The following is a 21,657-nucleotide window of genomic DNA, read 5'->3' as shown; positions in this document are numbered from 1 at the left end:
CTTTCTTTGTTTGCTATCTTTCGTTTGTAAGTTCGTTCACTCTCTTTTTTTATACATACACACTTTTACTTTCGTTCGTTATCTATCTTTCCTGCTTTCACTTCTTTTTCTTTCTTAGTTTCTTTCTTTCTTTCTTTCTTTCTTTTGCTCTATTTCTTTTTTTCACACTCTTTTTTTCACAATCTATTGTTCACACTCTTTCTTTTTTCTTTCACTCTCTTTCTTTCTTTCTTTTGTTGTCTTTCTTTCTTTTTGCTCTCTTTCTTTCGCTCTTACTTTCACTTTCTTTGTTTCGCTCTTTCGTTTGCTCTATTTCTTTCTTTCACATTTTCTTTCGCACTCTATTTTTCACACTCTTTCTTTTTCTCTTTCTCTCTCTTGCTTTCTTTCCCTCTCTTTCTTTCTTTCTTTTTGCTCTTTTTCTTTCGCTCTTTTTCTTTTGCTCTCTTATTTTCACTTTCTTTCTTTCGCTCTTTCTTTTGTTCATTCACTCTCTTTCTTTCTTTCGCTATTTCTTTCGCTTTCGCTCGCTTTCTTTCTTCGTTTGCTATCTTTCGTTTGTTCGTTCGTTCACTCTCTTTTTTATACATTCACACTTTTACTTTCGTTCGTTATCTTTCTTTCCTGCTTTCACTTCTTTTTCTTTCTTAGTTTCTTTCTTTCTTTCTTTTGCTCTATTTCTTTTTTTCACACTCTTTTTTTCACAATCTATTGTTCACACTCTTTCTTTTTTTCTTTCACTCTCTTTCTTTCTTTCTTTCTTTCTTTCTTTTGTTGTCTTTCTTTCTTTTTGCTCTCTTTCTTTCGCTCCTTTTTTCTTTCGCTCTTACTTTCACTGTCTTTGTTTCGCTCTTTCTTTTGCTCTATTTCTTTCTTTCACATTTTCTTTCGCACTCTATTTTTCACACTCTTTCTTTTTCTCTTTCACTCTCTTGCTGTCTTTCGCTCTCTTTCTTTCTTTCTTTTGATGTCTTTCTTTCTTTTTGCTCTTTTTCTTTCGCTCTTTTTCTTTTGCTCTCTTATTTTCACTTTCTTTCTTTCGCTCTTTCTTTTGTTCATTCACTCTCTTTCTTTCTTTCGCTCTTTCTTTCGCTCTTTCTTTCGCTCTCTTTCGCACTCTTTCTTTCACTTTCGTTCGCCTTCTTTCTTTCGCTTTCGTTCGCTTTTTCTTTCACTTTCATTCGCTTTTTCTTTCACTTTCATTCACCCTCTTTTGCACTTATTCTTTCGCTTTCGTTTGCTCTCTTTTTTCGCTTTTGTTCGCTATCTCTCTTTTGCAATTCTTTCCTCTCTTTCTTTATTCGTTCGCTCTCTTTCTTTTGCATTGTTTCAATCTTTTTCTTTATTTCACTTCCATTCTTTCTTTCCCTCTCTTTCTTTTCACTCACATAATTTTTTTCCCTCTCTTTCTTTCTCTTTCTTTCTTTCACTCCCATTCTTTCTTTCACTCTTTTTCTTTTTCTTTCACTCTTTTTTCTTTCACTCTCTTTTTTCTTCTGCTTTCTTTCTTTCTTTCTTTCTCTCACTCTCTTTCTTTTTTCTGCTTTCTTTCTTTCATTTTTGTATCTCCATCTTTCGTTCTCTTTCTCCCTTTTGCCATATCCCGTCTCTCCAATTCTTTCTTTCTTTTTCTTTCTTCCGCTTTCTTTCTTTCCCTCACTCTCTGTATTTCTTTTTTTGTATTTCTTTTTTGCTCTCTCTCTCTCCTGCTTTCTTTCTTTTTCTTTCTTTCTTTCTTTTACTCTCTTACCTGTCACTTTCTCTCTCTCTTTATGTACCCTTCAAATATAAAACTCACATAGTTACATTGTATGTTGATAATAGCTGAGTGCACTCAGTGTTCTTTCTTACACAGATTAGCTTTGTTAGTGAGCTCCAGGTCCCCATTGGTTAAGGAGAGAGCGAGAGACTGCAAAACACCATAAATGAGAACAGTCCTGGGTCTGGTCACATACGAACACACAGAGCACACAGTCACAGACAACTCTATTCCCTGGCTAATTTTTAGATGTGCTCGTGTGGATGTTTGGTATACTGTTGCTGTTTGACATGGCATGAGATAATATAGACATATACATTACATCTGTAAAGATCATGTTGTAACTATAAAAGTTGGTCATTAAAGTCGTTTGACGATGATTAGAGATACGTGACTCCTGTTCACATCATAAACGACTGGGTTTGCCACACGCACACCCCTATATTAAAGAATAAAACAGTTGTGAGATGCTTGTGGACGTTTTCGCTCTTGGGAGCTTTTCAGCTTCTTGGAACCAAGATATTTGTTTGATAAAGCAATAAGAAACAAACTGATGGCTTTTACCCGGTCTTATCGAATGTGATATTATTAGAGGAAAGCGCTCACCTATACTTAGAAAAACTCAAACTGGAAAATTATGTTTTTGTGTTGTTTACCCACAGTGTCAAGGTAGCAAATTGAAAAAATCAAACATACTTAAATTGTGACACCTGAAGATTAAATTCTGCCACAAAATGCAGCACTTGTCTAGATTTTTGTAAATAAAGATTAGTAAACTAGGCATATTCTAGAATATGAGTAATGAAATTGAATGACCTTTTTTATTTTATTTTTTTCAGTGGTTTGCTTTGATGCCAAAATCAACTTTGATGACAACGCAGAGTTCAGGCAAAAAGCTGTGTTTTCCATGGACGATACAGAGGAGAGCGACCCCATAGAGATCGAGGCTGCCAAACATGACCTCAAGTACATCGGACTGGATGGAAACATTGCTTGTTTTGGTGTGTTTTTAAAACCGTCCTATGGGGATGTACTTAAATTTTATCCATTAAAGTAGTGTACATATTTATAAGTGATGCGTTGTAAATGTTTTTTTCCTGTAAGTAGGCAATTTGTTGTAGTATTTTCATAAAAGCCTTATTTTTATGCTTTTTTTGTGGAAAAAATACACACTTACTTATTATTTAATTTTTTAATACATTTTTACTTAAACAATTAAGCACATTACCACATTAAACAAATCAAAGAAATACAATAAAAGCAAAATTATTAACTCTTTCCCCGCCAGCGTTTTTAAAAAAGTTGCCAGTCAGCGCCAGCATTTTTCATGATTTCTCAAAGTTTAATGCCTTCCAGAAAATGTTCTTCTTTAAATATATAAACATACAATATATCAAATGAAAGAACAGACCCAACAAAAAAACCCGTTTCATCCTACCTTCATTATTTATCTTTTTATCACCTCTTAAATATGTGTAGGTTTCTTCAAAAACACAAATTTTTGAGCAAAAAGCTGAGATAATTCCATTTTTGTGAAGGACTTTTGATAGAGATCAGATGCAGAGCGATCTTTAAAACATACACAAAGTTATTTTTCTTTCACGTGAGGCGTTACTCCCGGGTTGTAAAAGTTGCGGAAGTGCGCCACCTGGTGAATAATAGCGGTATTGCTGAAAGCCGGAAATGCTCGTCATTGGCAGGAAATCGTTTTCTCTTAATTGACGAGATAACTCGTCAATGGTGGGGAAAGAGTTAACATTTTAATAGACTATATTGTATACAGTGGCCCTACAATGTGTTTGTACTTGCACTTTTCTCCCAACGTGCTTGCATTTAACTCTTTCGCCGCCAGCGTTTTTTAAAAAAGTTGCCAGCTAGCTTTTTTCATGATTTTCACAAAAGTTAAATGCCTTCCAGAAAATGTTTTTCTATAAATATATAAACATACAATATACCAAACAGACCCTCTGCTTTCAAAAAAAAAACGTTTCATCCTACCTTCAGTAGTTCTTTTGTAATCAGCTCTTGAATATGGGTAGGTTTCTGCAAAAACACCACATTTTGAGCAAAAAGCAGAGAGCAGACTTTTCATAGAGATAACATTCAGAGCGATCTTTAAAACAGACACGGACATGCAGCCACTTGCCATAGGGCAATACTTCCGGGTTTAAAAAGTTGCGGATGGTGGATAATAGCGGTATTGCAGAAAGCCGACCATGGTGTGCCCATCCAAATAAAGTCCCACGCCTACTGCTGAAGATTCGGCTCATTCACTCGCTCGCTATAAAGACTCATCTCTTGGAGCCGGCTTGTTCACAACGACACTTCACTAATATTTATCCACAGAAATAGTAAGCAAAGTTTTTTGGGGGGCATTTTCGCCTTTAATTGATAGACAGTATTGCATGGAGCAGGCAGTGAATCACATGGTGGAGAGAGGGGAACTGGACCGGCAAAGGAGGCTGAGCCGGGACTCAAACTCGGATCGCCGAAACAGCCCCTCCGCTATGTATCAGACCACTGCTCACTAAACCAGCACCTCTGACACAAAATCTTTGAAATGTAAAAAAGCATGGTCTATTCCCTTCTCAGTTTTTGGTTTAAATCCAGATATTTCATTTTCTTGCATCACTGTTTTTACTCAATAGCTTGCAGTTATTTAGTTAAGTGGTTAAAAATGACATGCCAGATGGACGTTTGCTTTTGGATTTCAGCATTTTGGATTTTCAAAGGTTTTAGGACTTGCATCTCACTGGTACATCTCTCCTGATACGTTTCAAAACCTGTGGAAATGCTCGTCTTTGTAGTTTCTGCCACATTTATTTTAGTATCGAGAACAGTGTTTTAAGAAAGTTTTACCAAATGGGCATCAATCCAGCCGTCTTTTCAAGCAGCTTTTTAACAGCTCCATAAAGGACCTGCCTGAACCAATGGGCTTTAATTAGCAAGAATCTTCTGGAAAACGACTTGAGCTACACGATTGTTACTCTACACATTTAGCGCTCCCTCATTATAAATCACCGCTCACAGTAAAGCACCGAGAAAAAGAGCCGTATAATACCGTAGACAAGACGTGCGTAACTGACTCTAACTGACCTTGTCGTGTAGGCACAAACACACACAACAATTTATTCGCAGTTAGTTTGCACCTTGAAAGCTTTGTAAAGCGGCAAAGCGACAGCTGTTCGGCTGAATTTCACTTTATTGAGTTGAGTGTCAGAGTCTGTGCCAACACGTTAACTGAAGCACTAAAGAATGGAAATGTGGGAGATACGTGGAGCCAAGAGAAATGGGGTGAGCAGGAAATGGCTGAATCAGTTGGCTGCCTCACAGCTCACGGCGCGTCGTGACCGGCTCGCCAGGCTGACTAACACAGATACTACAAACACACTTAACACTGTTAGTCAAGCACAATTTGCCTTTTTTGAAACTAAGAGTGTCTTGTTCTGTGGGACCCAGGTTTGCGGAAGTGACATGCAACTCTTTTGCCTTCATGCACCTTTAAAGCCATTAGCTTAATTAAATACAAGAGCATAATTTGATGTCTGTATCCACAGTTAATGGTGCTGGTCTTGCTATGGCAACGTGTGACATCATAGACCTGAATGGTGGAAAGCCAGCAAACTTCCTGGACTTGGGTGGAGGTGTGACGGAGAGCCAAGTGTATACCGCCTTCAGAATGCTCTCCGCTGATCCTAAGGTAGGTTCGGTCAATCACAATTTTTTTTTAACCTTTTTAACAGAGAAAGAGAGTATTAGTATTAAACTCATATTGAATGTTTTTTTTTACTTTTCTCTCTGTATTGCGGTGTTGAAATGATTACATTTATTTAAATTAAATTGAATACATTTAATTGTATATATAGTTCTTCATTGCAGGCAGTTCAATTTAGTACTACTTTTCTTTGAAGTTTTCTTTGTCTGAGCTATTGTTGACTCCTGAAGGCACCTCACAGGAACGTGTGCTTGCAGCTGAACCCAATTCTTTTCACCATCATTACGAGTTTGAGCTCTGATCAATATCTTTGCTGCGGTCACGCGCGCTTTTCAGCCCTGCAATCGTAAACACACCACCACACACACATCTCATAACTCATCTTTTCACCAATTCTTTTCTATCCCAGACACGCACTTACTGTCTTTCTTTTGATTACTTGCTTTGGAAATCTTTTGCTTCCAGCTTTCACCAGTCGAGGAGTCGCCTCTCGGATAACGATCCTTCCTGTTGTAGTAGACCGCAATACCTGGCACGATGCTAATAGTTTTGTTTGCATTTGGTGTAAACACACATGTTGATTTAGTTTTAGCTCAATGTGTTTGCTTTCGGGAAACAGGCTGATATCTGTATCACAGAACTCTGTTTACGATAATGGGAGAGATGTGGGATTTTAATGATAAAATACATTTTAAGCAATCTGAAAATTGCATGTCTTCATAGTGTTCTATTCCAATCTACTTTATTTTTTGAAATTTTCAGCAAAGAAAAATGCAGCCGTAAACATAAAGCTGCACATGAAAAGTATTTCTCCAAAGTGTCCAAAGGGTCAAACCATTCGTTTTTGCCAAACAGCACAGAAAAAATATTTTTGCTGCATTTGAGGGTTGAATCGTACGGAGTAGATAAACAAAACCTAAGGATTGTGGTGAATATTCCTCTTCAAGTCAAAGCATATAATGTCAGTCTGTTCATCTCTCTCCAGTCCTTCTGTCATCAATGGGGTACCTGAATTTTTGTGAGTTCTATTGGATGAGAATGTTAGCCCTCCCCTGCAGTCACAAAGTTCTCACTCTGAAGCCTCTGTGTACAGCGATTTGCATTTCACAGGAGCTTTCACAGTCACCCAGACTCTGTGGAAGGAATATTAATGGGATGTTAATTATTAGATCCTCTGGCAGGATAAAATAAGCAGTTACATCCCTTCTATCTTTCCCTGGAAGTGTTTGATTTGTTTGTTGTTTGATTATATTCCCTAGCCTCTTTTAAATCATTCTCATTCATTTAGAAATTGATTACTGATTGGAACAAATCAACACTTTTCCATTCAAACAACAAAGTTAACCCAAAAACCTACAACAATTAGCGGACCCAAGACCAGTACTTGCGGTACACCTATTTGTTGTTTTCGGTACAGCTTCAGTGTTTCCCACAGGATTTTGAGGAGACTGTGGTGGTGATGACATCACCCGCTAATTAGCATATATGTGATGTCATCATGTTGTGTTTGCATTTGATCTAGTGTTGGCACCTGAAATATGTTTCACTTCTACTCTTTGATCTGTATCTGTATTTGATCTGTATTATCAAATTATATGTTAAGCCGAATTGAGCTGTTTTAAATAGTGAAATAAAAATGTAAATGGGAATCATGAAAATTCTATTTGTGGGGGCCAGTGTTGATTCTGTGGTGGGCCACCACAAATAAATCAATGTATGGGAAACACTGCAGCTGAAATTGCAGTGTTTTTGAACTGAGGGATTTAAATCGAGGTGTGAAGGGTTTAAAGACCCCGTTCTTTCTGTGTTTTTGAAGCTTTGGTTGTGTTTACAGTGCGCAATATAACATGTGTTCATGTTTTAGGTGTAAAAAGCACAGTTTTTTTTACACAGTTTACTTATCTGTATAGCGCTGTTTTCACTGTCCTCAAAACGGGCTGATGTCTTTCTTGTTCTATGAAGTCCCTCCTTCAGAAATACGTTCTGATTGTGTAGCTTGTTTAGTGTGTTGTGATTCGACAGCAGCTTAGCTTGCCATGAGCTTAGCTGGCGACTGATGTACTGACTCCTGTGAGCGAAGTTTAGTCAAAAAACGTTCTACTGACGTCATTAAAGCAGGAAGTACAGGACTGTAGTCCAAACCGGCCATTCGCTGTAGGCTTTGAAAGGCAAATTCTGTTAAAGAAAATATATCACATGGCAGTGAACTTTGAGCTTTATCATTTTGCAGGTATTAGTTATGCTCTAACAGCAACATTACACACTAACTAGGGTTTAAAAAATGGGATCAGAAAGAACGTGACCTTTAAGGTGAATAACTGTCAGGATGTCCTTTGGGGATGAGTTTGCAGGAAGACAGATGCATGGTGTATATGCACTCCTTTGATATACAATAGTCTATTCTACCTCACCATTACTACCCAGTTAAACAGCTCAGAGGAGATGAACTATTTACCATTCTCACTTTGTCTTTTACTTTTTGGGACAACACACTGCTGGAAAAGACCAGCTCGACCAGAGTAGGAGACCAGCTAGACTTACGCTTAGGTCGTTTTTGGTAAAAAAAAAGATATATGAAGTATATAAATGTCTCTACAGAGTAGATTCAATTTAACAGCCATTGTTCAGACCTCCATTTATTTACAACGTGTAAATGTGGCAAAAGAGAGACGAATAGTCAACACTCACCGCACACAGTGCATTGCAAAGTTTTATAAAAAACCATACATAAAACATTTCACATTTGCCCCGGGTTTTGAGAAAGCCGACAGCACCTGCTAGCCGAATCCAAACGGCAACTGTTAAACAGCGCCATTATCCCACCCCTTCCCTCGGCGGCAGATGCGGGGAGAGGTGGATGGATAGATGTTTTTGCTTGTGGCTATTTGGTCCTTATGCAGTGTATTTTGGAACGGGAGTGAATTAGGGCTGCGGTGCGTCAGACGTGCTCTCGGGCGCTGGGTGTTTGATGAAGGTGCTTGGCTGGATAATTGTGACCACTGGGGATTTCGGCTGCCCTGTGTAGAGGGGGCAGAGAGTTGTGTGATGTGTATTTGAGGTTAACTGAGAGCCAGCGCTGGAGCGCCACACTCTTTGCTTGTGGCTGCGAGGTTAATCTGAAACAAATGTTTTTGTGGCAGGTCTGTTGGTCACTGGTGATTGTGTGTGAGAATGTGAGAGGTCACATACAGGACATCATTCTTGAGAATGATGTGTTTGGAGTTGGTTGTTATGATTTCGGTAGTGCATAGCATTAATGAAACTTTATGAATCTCAATACCTTTTTCATTACTTTACAAGCTGATGTTCCAGTCACTTTTTAGGAATTGCACAGAAGAGAATTAAACAGTCGTAATGTCAAATATCTTCAGAAATGTATGCATTGTTTAAATGAGTAGTAATAATGTGTTAACGTGTTACTTCACATCTTCACAGATTGGAAAGCAGCTGCCAATTAGTATTACAACAATTGGGTGCCAAATTTATTCAGTACTTGATACTTGCTATACTGTGTGAAGATTGGTATTGTTACATGCAGTGTAGTTTTATTATTTTAAAATTTATTAAGGTATTATGTATTCATTTTTTTCCTAGCTCATAGCATCATGTTAATGAACTATGTCCTTTTCGGGATAATATGAAAAAAATCCTTGCGACCCTGTGCACCAGACACTATGTTTTTGTGTCCACACATCTATTCTGACTTGTTTGTGCTGTTGTTGTTTTTTATCTGTATTGTGCAAAATGGGATTGTGCAATATTGCTGTTTTCAGTGTTTCCTCAATCTTGGGTTTTCTGAAAAGGTCATGTAGTGATATATCTATCTTTAATTAGTCACATGTCTTCATGTAATACAAATTACAAACTTGAAATTTGTAATCCCTGTGAATTAGTCTGTTGGTGTTGGTTGGTATTTGTTGTATCAGTTTGAATTAGTTGTCTGGTGCTTGTTGGACCAGTGTGAATTGGTTTATTGGCATTGGTTGGATTCGTGTAAATAAGTTTGTTGCTGATTGTTAGGTCCATGTGAATTAGTTTGTTGGTGTTTGTTGGACCAGTGTGACTTGGTGAATTGGTCTTGGTTGGATTCGTGTAAATAAGTTTGTTGCTGATTGTTAGGTCCATGTGAATTAGTGTGTTGCTGTTTGTTGGATCCAAGTGAATTAGTCTGTTGCTGTTGGTTGGTGTTTGTTGGATCAGTATAAATTAGTGTGTTGGTGTTTTTTGGACCAGTGTAAAACGGTTTTGGTGTTAGTTGGATCCGTGTGAATAAGTTTGTTGGTGTTTGTTGGATCAATGTGAATTGGTTTATTGGTGTTTGTTGGATTTGTGTGAGTTTGTTGGTGTTGGTTGGATTAGTGTAAATCAGTTTGTTGGTGTTGTTTGGTGTTTTTTGGATCAGTGTGAATTAGTTTGTTGCTGATTGTTAGGTCCATGTGAATTAGTTTGTTGGATCCATGTGAATTAGTTTTTTGGTGTTTGTTGGATCAGTGTGAATTAGTCTGTTGCTGTTGGTGGGTGTTTGTTGGATCAGAGTGAATTAATCTGTTGCTGTTGGTTGGTGTTTGTTGTATCAGTGTGAATTAGTTTGTTGGTGTTTGTTGGACCAGTGTGATTTGGATTATTGGTGTTGGTTGGGTCCGTGTGAATTAGTTTGTTGGTGTTGGTTGGATTAGGGTTTGTTGGATTTGTGTGAGTTTGTTGGTGTTGATTAAATCAGTTTAAATTAGTTTGTTGGTGTTGTTTGATGTTTTTGGTGTTTGTTGTATCAGTTTGAATTAGTTTGTTGGTGTTTGTTGGACCAATGTAAATTGGATATGGTGTTGGTTGGGTCCGTGTGAATTAGTTTGTTGGTGTTGGTTGGATCAGTGTTTGTTGGATTCGTGTGAGTTTTTTGGTGGTGATTGGATCAGTGTGAATTAGTTTGTTGGACCAGTGTGAATTGCTTTGTTGGTGTTGGTTGGATTAGTGTTTGTTAGATTTGTGTGTTTGTTGATGTTGATTGGATCAGTGTAAATTAGTTTGTTGGTGTTGGTTGATGTTTTTTTGGACCAGTGTTTGTTGGATTTGTGTGAGTTTGTTGGTGTTGATTGGATCAGTGTGAATTAGATTGTTGGTGTTTGTTGGATCAGTGTAAATTAGTTTGTTGGTGTTGGTTGATGTTTTTGGATCATTGTGAATTAGTATGTTGCTGTTGATTGGTGTTTGTTGGATCAGTGTGAATTAGTCCGTTGGGGTTTGTTGGATCAGTGTGAATTAGTTTGGTGATGTTGGTTAGATCAGTGTGAATTAGTTTGTTGGTGTTCGTTAGATCAGTTTGAATTAGTTTGTTGGATCCATGTGAATTAGTTTGTTGATGCTTGGTGGATCAGTTTGAATTAGTTTGTTGGATCCATGTAAATTAGTTTTTTTGGTGTTGGTTGGTGTTTTTTGATCAGTGTGAATTAGCCCTTATTCACATGAGCTTGTGTTTCTGCTCTTTTACTTTTTGGGACAAAAAGTGTAGTGTGACTGCCGTTTAACAGTCTTTTATCTCAAAATCTATACCTGTCACTTCTAGTGCATATACACTTTCACAGTTAATTGATTCAGAGTTTAGTTCATTTGATTGACGTTTTTGGGAATTGAGCTGGTATCACAACAACCTCCTCACTGGCTTTTGATCTGAGTAAAGGCTATTGGCTCATCTGTCCTGCTTCATTGCCAGGGACATTCACAGGGCACAAGTAGTGGGCATGATAGTATATGAGCAAAACAGGAATGGAAGGATGTAACAGGGCAATGAAAAACTGTGAGAAAAGGTTAATGCTGGGGGATGAAAAGGTTTCTTTCACCTCACCTCATTACAGCATGTGCTACTGTCTGCTCGACATTAAGCACAACTTTGGCCTTTACGTACGAGTACAAACACACAAATATACTCTCATTCCCACCTAGCACATACTCCATCATTTGTCTCTTTTGGGGCCCTGTGCCCTTGTCATCTCCATTGTGTCGGGGATGTTAGTGTATAATGATCAGTCGTCCCTTCTCGGCTGTCTCGGGCCTCGGGGAATCACATTTCCCATTTGTTCCAAACACAGGCAATAAGAGCCAGCCCAATCTCCCAGCCCCAACATGGCCACCTCAGTAATGGAGCTCATTTCCCCTGCGTCTGGCTGTCTGGCCCCGGACTGCGCCGAGCGGAGCCCCACATCGCCAGATCCACGGCCCCTGCTCTCAGACTGTTAATGCTGACTGATAGAACAATGTTTCGCTGGCAGGAGACACATTTATTTTGTGTTCAGGTTGCAGAGGCTCATAAAACAGTAGAGGATACATAAGCAAACAATATTCATTCCCTTTTGTATTAAAGATAAATCTGTATGATGAATATGTAATCCTGATGCACAGAAACGGTGCCATAAGGCTTAGGGCTATTTGTCTAGGATAGTAATCAACGTATTTGATGTTAATATGATTGACGGTGGATCACGCATACTGTGGTGTGTAGATGCAAGTTGCAAAATGCTATAGGTGTTTGTCCTATGGTGCATGTGAGTTTGTGATTTAAAGGAACAGTATGTAAGAAATGTATATCAATTTATCATAAAATGGCCCTGATATGTCACTAGACATTAAGAAATTATTTTAATTTCAAATACTTATATCACTGACAACAGTGGTCTGGCCAGGATATTGTCATTTAAAAAGACGAGTTGCAGCCCTCAACTGATGTTTATGTTGTCATTTTGTGTATTGGCCACCAGTTGTGTGATTGCAGTACCAGTTTTGGCCACAATCCTACATACTGTTCCTTTAAAATGAGATTCATGCTGATAATATTAACATATAATGCCAGATAATAGTTTCTGTTAAAATGTACCTAGTATGTATTTGGCAAATGAATTACAACAAAAATGCCATTTAGCTACACTGGGACTCAGTCATTGAAGAGAGAGATGATTTGGTCCTGTTGTCTCCATCAATGGCAAAACCAATTAAGTCTAGTAGTCCATCTTCTGCTTTATGTATTGTATACTTCAGTATAAACAAAACATTTTTTCTGTTCTGTAATTTCCTGACCCACAGGTAATCCTGTCTAAATAATTTAGTATCATTTGCGGCAAGTACCCCAAATCAAGTCAATTTATAGTTACTAATTGGTTGAAAGGTGATTTTTTTACTTAACACTTGCTTCAAACTTTCCCAACCATGAGTGTGATGGATGATGGTTTACAAAAACCAATAAAAAACATAATTCCTTTTCTTAGGTTCTAGCAAGAGAGAAAATACAAAAGTTGTTTTCACTATTGCCTTGCTTACACAAGGTCTCTAGAGTATGCTTGCTTTGTTTTGAAAGCGTTCTTCGTGTAAGAAATTTCTCAAAAAAGGGTTTGCGAGCTTGTTATGCAAATTTAGGATACAAAAAAATCGCTCTGTAAATCCTGCTTTTTTTTGAGCGAGGCAATATCTGTCGGTTTTTACAGCATTGTTTTAGCAAGATGTCAGGGAAACAGACAAATAGTTTTGTTGGTCAGGGTCATTATTTCATTTCTACAGCAGAACTTGGCAGAATATAAAGGGAATGAAAACCTTGACCTTTTTCAGAAATATTTTTCGGTTTCTACACACCATAATCACGAATTTTGTTGTATTTTAACTTAACATTTTGCACTGTTGTGGTCTCAAGCCTTATGGTGAAGATTGCTAAGTGACTGAAGATTAAAGTGATTTCACGTGAAGAAGAAATGTGTTGCGATCACAACCCTGCAGGTTCCCTGTTGTTACCACCTTCTGCTTTATAGACCTTATGATGAACGTAAATGCAGTCACTGGCCAATTTATAACCAGAACATTAGCAGTGCATACTTCAAGTTGAAAGTGACTTTGCTAACCCATTAAGTAACTCATAATAATCTTTCACACTCTGCACACACCTTTCAAGAGAGATTCATCACAAAAATACATAATCACATACAGTACATATTGGATGAAATAATGTTTTTAATATTGAAGTAGACAGAATTAAAATCTGCATTTCTGTTGGATTCACCAGTGCATTCTGGGATTACCTTTTCCACAAAGGATACATGTGGTGCTGCCTTCAGTTTGGCCAGAAACAAGGTGTCTTTGAAGGCAACATCATTTTGCTGCCTGCTGTTTGGGTGTGTGCCCATGATGCCCTACAATGCCATCTAGGTTGGCAGCTCACTAGGCTAGAACAAAGGAGGAGGTGTGTGGAGGAGTATATTTAGTTTAAACACACAGTTATACGGAGGTTACTGTAATGCATAACAAATACTACTGAAAATTTAGAAGGACAAATTTAGAAAACAAGGGATATGTAAATGTGAACCGTTTTTTTTATGAGCAATGAGCTGAGAATCTGGCTGTGTGCCCAGATTCAAGCATCTCCAGTCAACCAAAAAGTCAGAGCCAAGAGAAGTAGAAAAGGTTAACCGGAAAGAAAGATACAAGGAATAATAAGCAAGCAAGCATAGGTTACATAAGCAATAGTTAAGGAAGGCATTGTGCTATATCGGGAATATAGTCATGGCTGAGGGGCGTGGTTAGGCACGACCATAGATATATACACTAGATGTCGCATTGGGGCTCTGAGCATGCGTCAAAACCGCCGCCATATTGGAACAGGGGTCTTGTCATTGGAAGTATCTAGGTAAAGCTGCTATCTCCGCCTGTACTTCGAATTCATGAACGATGCCGGACTTTTGTGCTGCGTATGGATGTTAGGGCTACTAGCACTATTCATTACAGTTAGAAAAAGAAAATTTTCATAAAATCAAAACTTTTATTTTTTCCTATACTAAATGCTAAATACATGTCTGACTGTTGAAACGAACCAAAAGAAAACCAAGAAAATCGCGGTCATGACGATTTATGGTGATTTTATTTCCGTTACACCAATGCCTACAATGCCGCTGATGCGGGATTCCCCTGTTTCAAGATGGCGGCTTTAGTTGACGCATTCGGTCCAATGAACTGCCGTAGCCAAAGCGACATCTAGTGTACATATCTATGAGGCACGACAAAAAGTGGAGCTGTAGATATCTGTTTAAACTTCACCGCATTAAGGTATAAGTTTAGATGTAGACATCTACAATGAAACGTGTAATGTAACATAACATACAGTACATCTACTACTGTATGATACAAATACATTATCCATTGGCTTTATCTCTTAGCTCATCGTTAGACTTTAGAAAGCCTAAATTATATCACAGAAGTGAATACCTAATTTATCCCCAATGCAGAAAGATATCTTTGTTGTTGTAGCTTGTATAGTCAGTAATATAAAAAGATGCTCTTCATAAATGTTAGCCTTTGATATTACATTATCAAACAAGCCTTGTGATCTTTTTTAGAGAAAACACGCATAGGGCAATGCATCCAATTAGTGTGAGAGTCTTCAATTGTTAGGTTTTCATTGACCGATACCAGACATCAATGAAAGAGGCTCTCTACAGATGCATTTGATATGCTTACAATGTATAATTTAGTTTTTATTTAGTCATTAAGATTCAGTGATGCTTATCTTGACTACTCATCTACTTTGATCATTGCATACTATTAAGCTACTTTTAGATACAGTACTTGACTTCTGTGCATGTGTTGGTGTTTGTAGATTCATATGCAAAACGCTCTCTGAAATTGACTTACTTTGTTTTAGCCTTTTTGCCAATTTACTGATATAAAGATGTATTTTATAGACTTGTTTTTGTGCCTTGGTTTTAAACACATTTACCATGCTCTGTAGTATCATTAGAATTTTTGCAACTTTGGAGTAAATTGATAAAAAAAAATGTTTACAGAAAGCTTGGTGCTTCACAACTTGTATATACTTTATATATTTGCTGGGGGGATTATCCCCCCTCTGGTCTTTTTATCCCTGCCTCTGATGAATTCTTTTTTTATCCTCGGTGGGGACAAAATGTATCCCCCTCATGATTAATGGTCATCAAACAGCCATATAAATGGCCTAAAGTAAAGCTAATTTAATATAGATAAAAACAATGCCACGGAATAGTGCAAATAACAGTAAAATCAGGAATGGAGTATTCCTGTCAGCGCTTCTGCTCCTGTGACAATAGGTGACAGCGCGTCTAGGTTATGTCATGAACCTTTTTTAATCCATGCCTAGATGTCACCAGGCACCAATAGTCTTTTTAGCGTGAAAACAGCCAAGTATAAATGAATTGGATTCCAAGCAGCATATTGTCATATTTTACAGGATCATCACAAAACAAATTTAAGAAATATGACCATTGAGAATGAGCCAGCAGGGACTACTATCTTTAGAATAGGAACTCCCAGGATGCATTTTTTTTCTATTAAATATAATGCTTATAAACAATTTTTATTTTGGGACCTTTTCCAATGGGTGCAGTACGTAGTATTCAAAACTTTTTTTAGTACCACCTCGGTTGCGGTTCCAAGCAACCCAAGCTGATAACAAAACGTGACGCGAAAACACTGTTACTCACTGACTGGTCTGAGAGAGTCGTCACTACCAGCGTCATCGCTATAATGTAAAGATTAGCTTTACCTTTATGCTAGCTTGTGCTGTCTCAAGCAAACATGTTGTGATCTGTGCTCCCAATTATATAAGTTCCTAAACTCTCATTAAGCGATGAAAAACATCCACAGGTTGGGAATCAGGAACATCATAACAGTTTTTTGCAGTTTCTGGCGGCACATTCGCGATGCGCACGTCCGCATACATGTTTGAATGCAACTTAAATGAGGCTCAGCAGAGCGTCTCGACCGACGTCACTGGTGTTTGTACAGAAACTGTCATGTGAGACAGAGGTAGTGATAAACGTGATGTGTAAGCATCTATTTGTGTGTGGCCAATTTTAATTTTGTGGGCGGACTGAGAAATAACGTTAAATGAATGTATGGGGATGTACAACAACGCTCTCACTTGTATGATGTCACAGCAGTAGGCAGCGCAAATATAATAACACGCCTATAATCCCTCCCACTCTGAAGTGTTACTAAACTCGATGGAAAAGCTAGCCAAAGTGAGGTGAGCTGACCCGACCTGACCCAAATCAAACCATGGGGTACTATGCAATGCAAAAGCACTATAAGGGGTTAATGACATGACAGTGTTGGCTGTAACTCAGATCTGCATCTTTCTATAGTTGCTTACTTATAATGTTGGCCCATTCAGCTGGTCAAGGCAATTGTGAATAAATTGTTAACTCAGATTTACCTCAACATAATTTTCCTTTACTTTGATCTGATCTTCCGTACTCTTCAGAAACACACACGTTGAGTATGCTTTATATTTTGTGGTGTCCACACACACACACACACACACACATACTCTCAATCCATAAAAGATTGTCATAACATTGAATATAAATACACCCTAAGCGACATTTGACAGACAGGTGGAGCTGTGAAAGGCAAATTGTGCTCCTGTCATTTTATGCCCTGTGATAAGAAACGTTCAGCTCAACAGATGCAGCACTTGGTTCATATATCTTGTGTATTTTTCTCTCATTTACATGGAGTTTTGTAGAAACTGTTGTTGTAGGTCTGTATAGAGGAGTATGTTTTTAAGATAAATAAGGATGGTGGGTTTTATCCTGCTGAAACATCTAGTTATCATTATGTAATTTTCCTTACATTAGGTAACACTTTATTCATTAAGTGCAATTTTAGTTTTTTATACTTACTGTATGTCTAACTTGGTTTAGCTATTGATCTCAGCATATGATTTTTTTCCTCTGGGCCTCTTTATTTTTCTCTTCTCGACACAGATCTCGGTCCGATAAGGTTTGTTGTTGTACTCCTGAGTGTACCCGCTATCCAATACAAATGGTAAATCTGATCTGATTGTACACAAGTGTGTACATAACGTCACAGGAGGGCACAAAGTGAAATGTTGATCCGATATCTCTCTGTTATCTTCACCGAATGATTCCTGCGATCATTACACATGGTCGGCAATGCCTCAGAGCTTTGACAAGCTCTTTGTTATCTCTCTTTGTCCCTCCAAAGTTAGATCTTGTTTTAAGGCGCCGTATCGATGTGCAACCCAAAGCTGCTCTCGATATTAATTAGCTCCTCTTTCCTTTATCTGCACTTCATTTATCAATGGCTGCCAGAGGAGGGTGCTGCCAGGGCCCGAGCGGCCAATGCGAAAAAGATGAAGTAGTGAGAAAAACGATGGCTAAGAAAGTTCTTAGGAATGTGGAATGTGTTTTATGAATAATGCAACATCCTAGCATTGCACTTCCTGACTGCTTAACATTGAAATGTGTTTCTCTATGACCCTGTTTATGCTGTTATTAATATCTATTTTGGATAATCAAAGTACGAGTAAAACCATTTTGGAGTTTATTATTTATGTTTTGGTCAATTAGATCACAAGTGTACACATTCACGTTTACACCTGGTATTTTTTATCCGTCTCTTTTGTTCACTTTCGATCTCTTTTGTCCCTGATTCTCTGGTCTGGGTGGTCTGTGGGCCATTCTCTCTGCTGTCGTTTATACACAAGCAGAAATTACAGGTTTAAAATGACGCAAACTAATATTAGGTCAGAGTACGCTGCTTGTGTTATAAGTAAAGAAGTTTTGTACATGTGTATGTAAGCTTGATATTTCGGAGCAATTGATTAAATAGGCTTGCACCCTTTCAAACGCTCGCAAATGAAAGAGACGCAAAGCAGACGATTCAGTTTTATCAACGAAAGCCTAAAGATCGCTGAACACCGTGGGTCAGGGCCGATGTAAAAACATTATGATCGTACATCACATTAAATCAATAGGCAGAGAGTAGGCAGTCTTTTGTGGCTGCTCGAACACAATCGAACAAATGTGCATCTACACCACGAAAGCAAAAAAATGCGTTTTCATCTACCTTTTATGCCCAATTAATAGTCGCACATAAGCTCTACGCCGTAGGTCTGCTTAGCCTGATGTGCACCTCGCAAAATTTTTAACAGCGCGTCAGTTCTACAGCAGCGCTGTGATTGGTCCACCAGAACCCCTCCCGTCACGTAAAAATAAACTGTCTCATAGGTATTTCCGTGTGCGACGGTGAAAACAAAGATGGGCCAAGTTGAGGAGTGATTTAACTCAAACTGCAACAAAAGTCGCTGTTTATTTACTTTCATCAATGTGGGTCTTCTGAAATCATACACAACAAGTTGCTGTTTCTTCTTTGTTTGTGGGTTAACATGCCAAGCTGCTTCTTCATTGACGGTCACGCTGCTACTGTGGTTACACGCATGGATACTACCTACCAGTGGTCGGCGCATGTGTTTGCACGTCGACGCGGACAACGACGCAAAAGTGTAAATGAAAACCGACACGGAACCTACGCTCTCGCGGCTACGCCATAGGACCTACGCACAACTGTAACCCTACAGTCACATTAGCTACAAAAGTGAACGACACCGAGCGACACGCACTCGCTTGATGGGCGTTCCTTGGCTAGTTTCCAAAAGCGGTATCAAAATTCACTTTAGAGGTATTGTTAAGTTTCAATAACGGTGTTTTTGGATTTAAAAGTATTTATTTCTCGATAAAAGTAACAAAATATATGAGATAAAATGCCAAACTTATCAGATATATACATAAATACGCTTTTTCCGCCATCTTGAATTATTTTCTCAGACTCGACCACAGACCTACGTCACGCTGCTCCTTCACTCCGATTGGCAGTCGCTTTGTCGCATCGCTCAGCATTTGCATAAAATAGCCTCGTCGCAGGCAAACGGCCACTTCCATTGAAAATGAATGGTAGCCTGTCGCTCTGTCTCTGTCGCTTGTAGCTAATGTGACTGGGGGGTTACAAGGCCTTAAGGCTTAAATGTGGTTGAAAGTGGATGAGTTCAAAACGTTGTTCACGCTGTTTAAACCCGTCTTTAGCGTCGTCCACTTGTGATTCGATCCACCAAAATGCATCTTAATACCAGGTGTAAACAGCCTTTAAGTACATGCAAAAATCTTCAGTACTAAAAATAAAAACTTTCCAGTGTCTTTTCACTGGCCTTTCTGGAAAATGTTTTGTCAATATATTCGGTAAACCTCATTTTACCTGGTTAAAAAGCTCTTGCATCTTGACATGCCATTGCGCTATCATTCACCCAGTTCATCTACCGTGCACTAAATATTTGCTACTAAATTGTCATGCCGTTTAACAGATTCTGCCAACAACGTGATATTTCTGTATGGCGTTACTTCCAGAATTAAGCAGATTTAAAGTGAAACTATTTGATGAATGTATAATACGTGCCGAGAGTATTCTGTTAATATCATGTCTCATTTCTGAATTTTTTTTATGGTTCTCAGATATTCTAAACATTTGATCTTATTTGCTACAGTTCAGGAATGCTTGCTATTCAATTAATCAAATTTTTTGAATGATGCATGAAATGAAAACTTTTCATAGCATGAAGCTTTAAATAAGCTGTTCTGGGTCATTCTGCGGTAAACAATGTCAAGATCAAAGTCGATTAACATTTTTGTTTCTGTGCAGCAGATGAGTTGAAGAGTTCGTCTGAAGATGTTTGGGTAGCTTGAACAGTTCAGGTGGTTTCAGGTTTTAGGGTTTTGTCCCTGTAGCTCAGGGTTGCTTTAGCTTAGCCATTTTTTGACTTTTAAAGGCGGGGTGCATGATTTTCAAAAAACACTTTGGGTAAGGGAATCGGGCCGAGTACCAAAACCCACTTGTAGCAAATCAGCAGTAAGGGGGTAGGGCCAACATTGTTGCCTGGGTTGCGTATGTGTGGGGCGGGTCTATCAAAAGAAGGTCCAGATTCTGTTGGGGTAGGGGCGTGTTTGTTTAGGTGATTTCAAATGTCAACTTTGGCTATCAGAGATCATGTACCCCGCCTTTAAAACAGTATGTTAGATATAGTGTCACAGTCTGAAATAAAGGTACAAAAGCTGTCACTGGGACAGTACCCTTTAAGAAAGTCCTATTATGTACCATTTGGGTACAGATATGTACCTTTGATGTACTAAAATGCACTCTGTAGGTAGAAATGCATGCTTTTTAAAAGGGTACTGCCTCAAAGACAGCTTTTGAACCTTATTTTGAGTTTACTAATGTGTGTCATGTTTTTATTGTGATATATATTGTTATATACAATTTAACCACAAGGAATACATTTCCTGGTACCTTTAGCACTTGCGGCCAAACAAATATATTTCATCTTATATTTAATTGATGAATTTAGTGGCACTTCAGCACCCATGGCCTCATAGGATAGAAAAATGTCAATCTTAAGCATACTTAGAAATTTCCCTGGTAACAATACCCAAACCGGGTATGTATCACATACTGTTTTTGCATACTGAGGTTTTAGATATATACTCATTTCGCATACTGGTTTTGTATACTGTATAGTATGGAAATAGACAATTATAGATGTTTAAGAGTTCTTCCGGATTACACGATAGATTACAGGCAGGCGTGTAAGATTATAGTTGCAGCTATACTCTGGACAACCATGGCCCATCACGAGCCAGACTGGATTCCTTTGCTTTCACTCGTGTTAGTCTCGCACACACATACCTGCATATGACCGTGATGGTGCTCAGCTGTAGGGAGGGTTGTTGGGGTTCTGGCCGCTTGTTGCTGTTCTTTTACGGTGTCAAAGGACTGATGGAGCTCCGATGAAGCAGATGAGTCCCGCCTGGAGCTCTTCCAGATACACATACACACAATCACTCACACACTGCTGGGGATAGATGGTGATGGCTGACAACTAACACACACATTCACACGCTCACAAATAAACCTTTGCACGTCCACATTTCGCAGTTAAAATCTGTAAAAAAAGATACATTCTCATGTGCATATTGTATGCTCTCAAATACTTGTTCATTTGCATGTCCATTACTTCTGTAATCGAAAGGGCAACATGTATTATGGACAGAGCATGTAGTCGACAAATTGAAAAAGGCGTGCAAATGTCTGCAACACCGCTGAGACTAAGAAAACCTTGTGCTCATTTCCTTAAATAACGGTTAGATTAACATCTAAACATTGAGAAATTCAGATCACGTCAGATTATCGACGTGCCGTTTTCTACTTCGTCAAATAGGTTGCTGTAACATTCAAACTCAGCGTGTGATATCCGAAAAACGTTCCCATCGGGGACTCCGAAGAAACGCAGCCAGTGCTCCGCTTCTGTTCCTTCTTATCTTGAAGGTTA

General features: G+C 38.5%; 1 protein-coding gene across 1 annotated transcript in view; it reads left to right on the top strand.

Annotated features, from left to right (window-relative positions):
* Positions 1-21,657, top strand: part of suclg2 (succinate-CoA ligase GDP-forming subunit beta) — a 139,020-nt gene that overhangs the window by 81,564 nt on the left and 35,799 nt on the right. Inside the window, exons 8-9 of the mRNA XM_073875962.1 lie at positions 2,599-2,760; positions 5,317-5,463. Of these exons, the coding sequence (XP_073732063.1) occupies positions 2,599-2,760; positions 5,317-5,463 (309 nt within the window). The remainder of the gene's footprint in view (positions 1-2,598; positions 2,761-5,316; positions 5,464-21,657) is intronic.

The sequence above is a fragment of the Misgurnus anguillicaudatus genome, chromosome 14 (assembly GCF_027580225.2).
Source record: "Misgurnus anguillicaudatus chromosome 14, ASM2758022v2, whole genome shotgun sequence".
Classification (NCBI taxonomy): domain Eukaryota; kingdom Metazoa; phylum Chordata; class Actinopteri; order Cypriniformes; family Cobitidae; genus Misgurnus; species Misgurnus anguillicaudatus.
The sequence above is the reverse complement of the archived record's forward strand: the minus strand, read 5'-3'. Positions and strand labels throughout refer to the sequence as shown.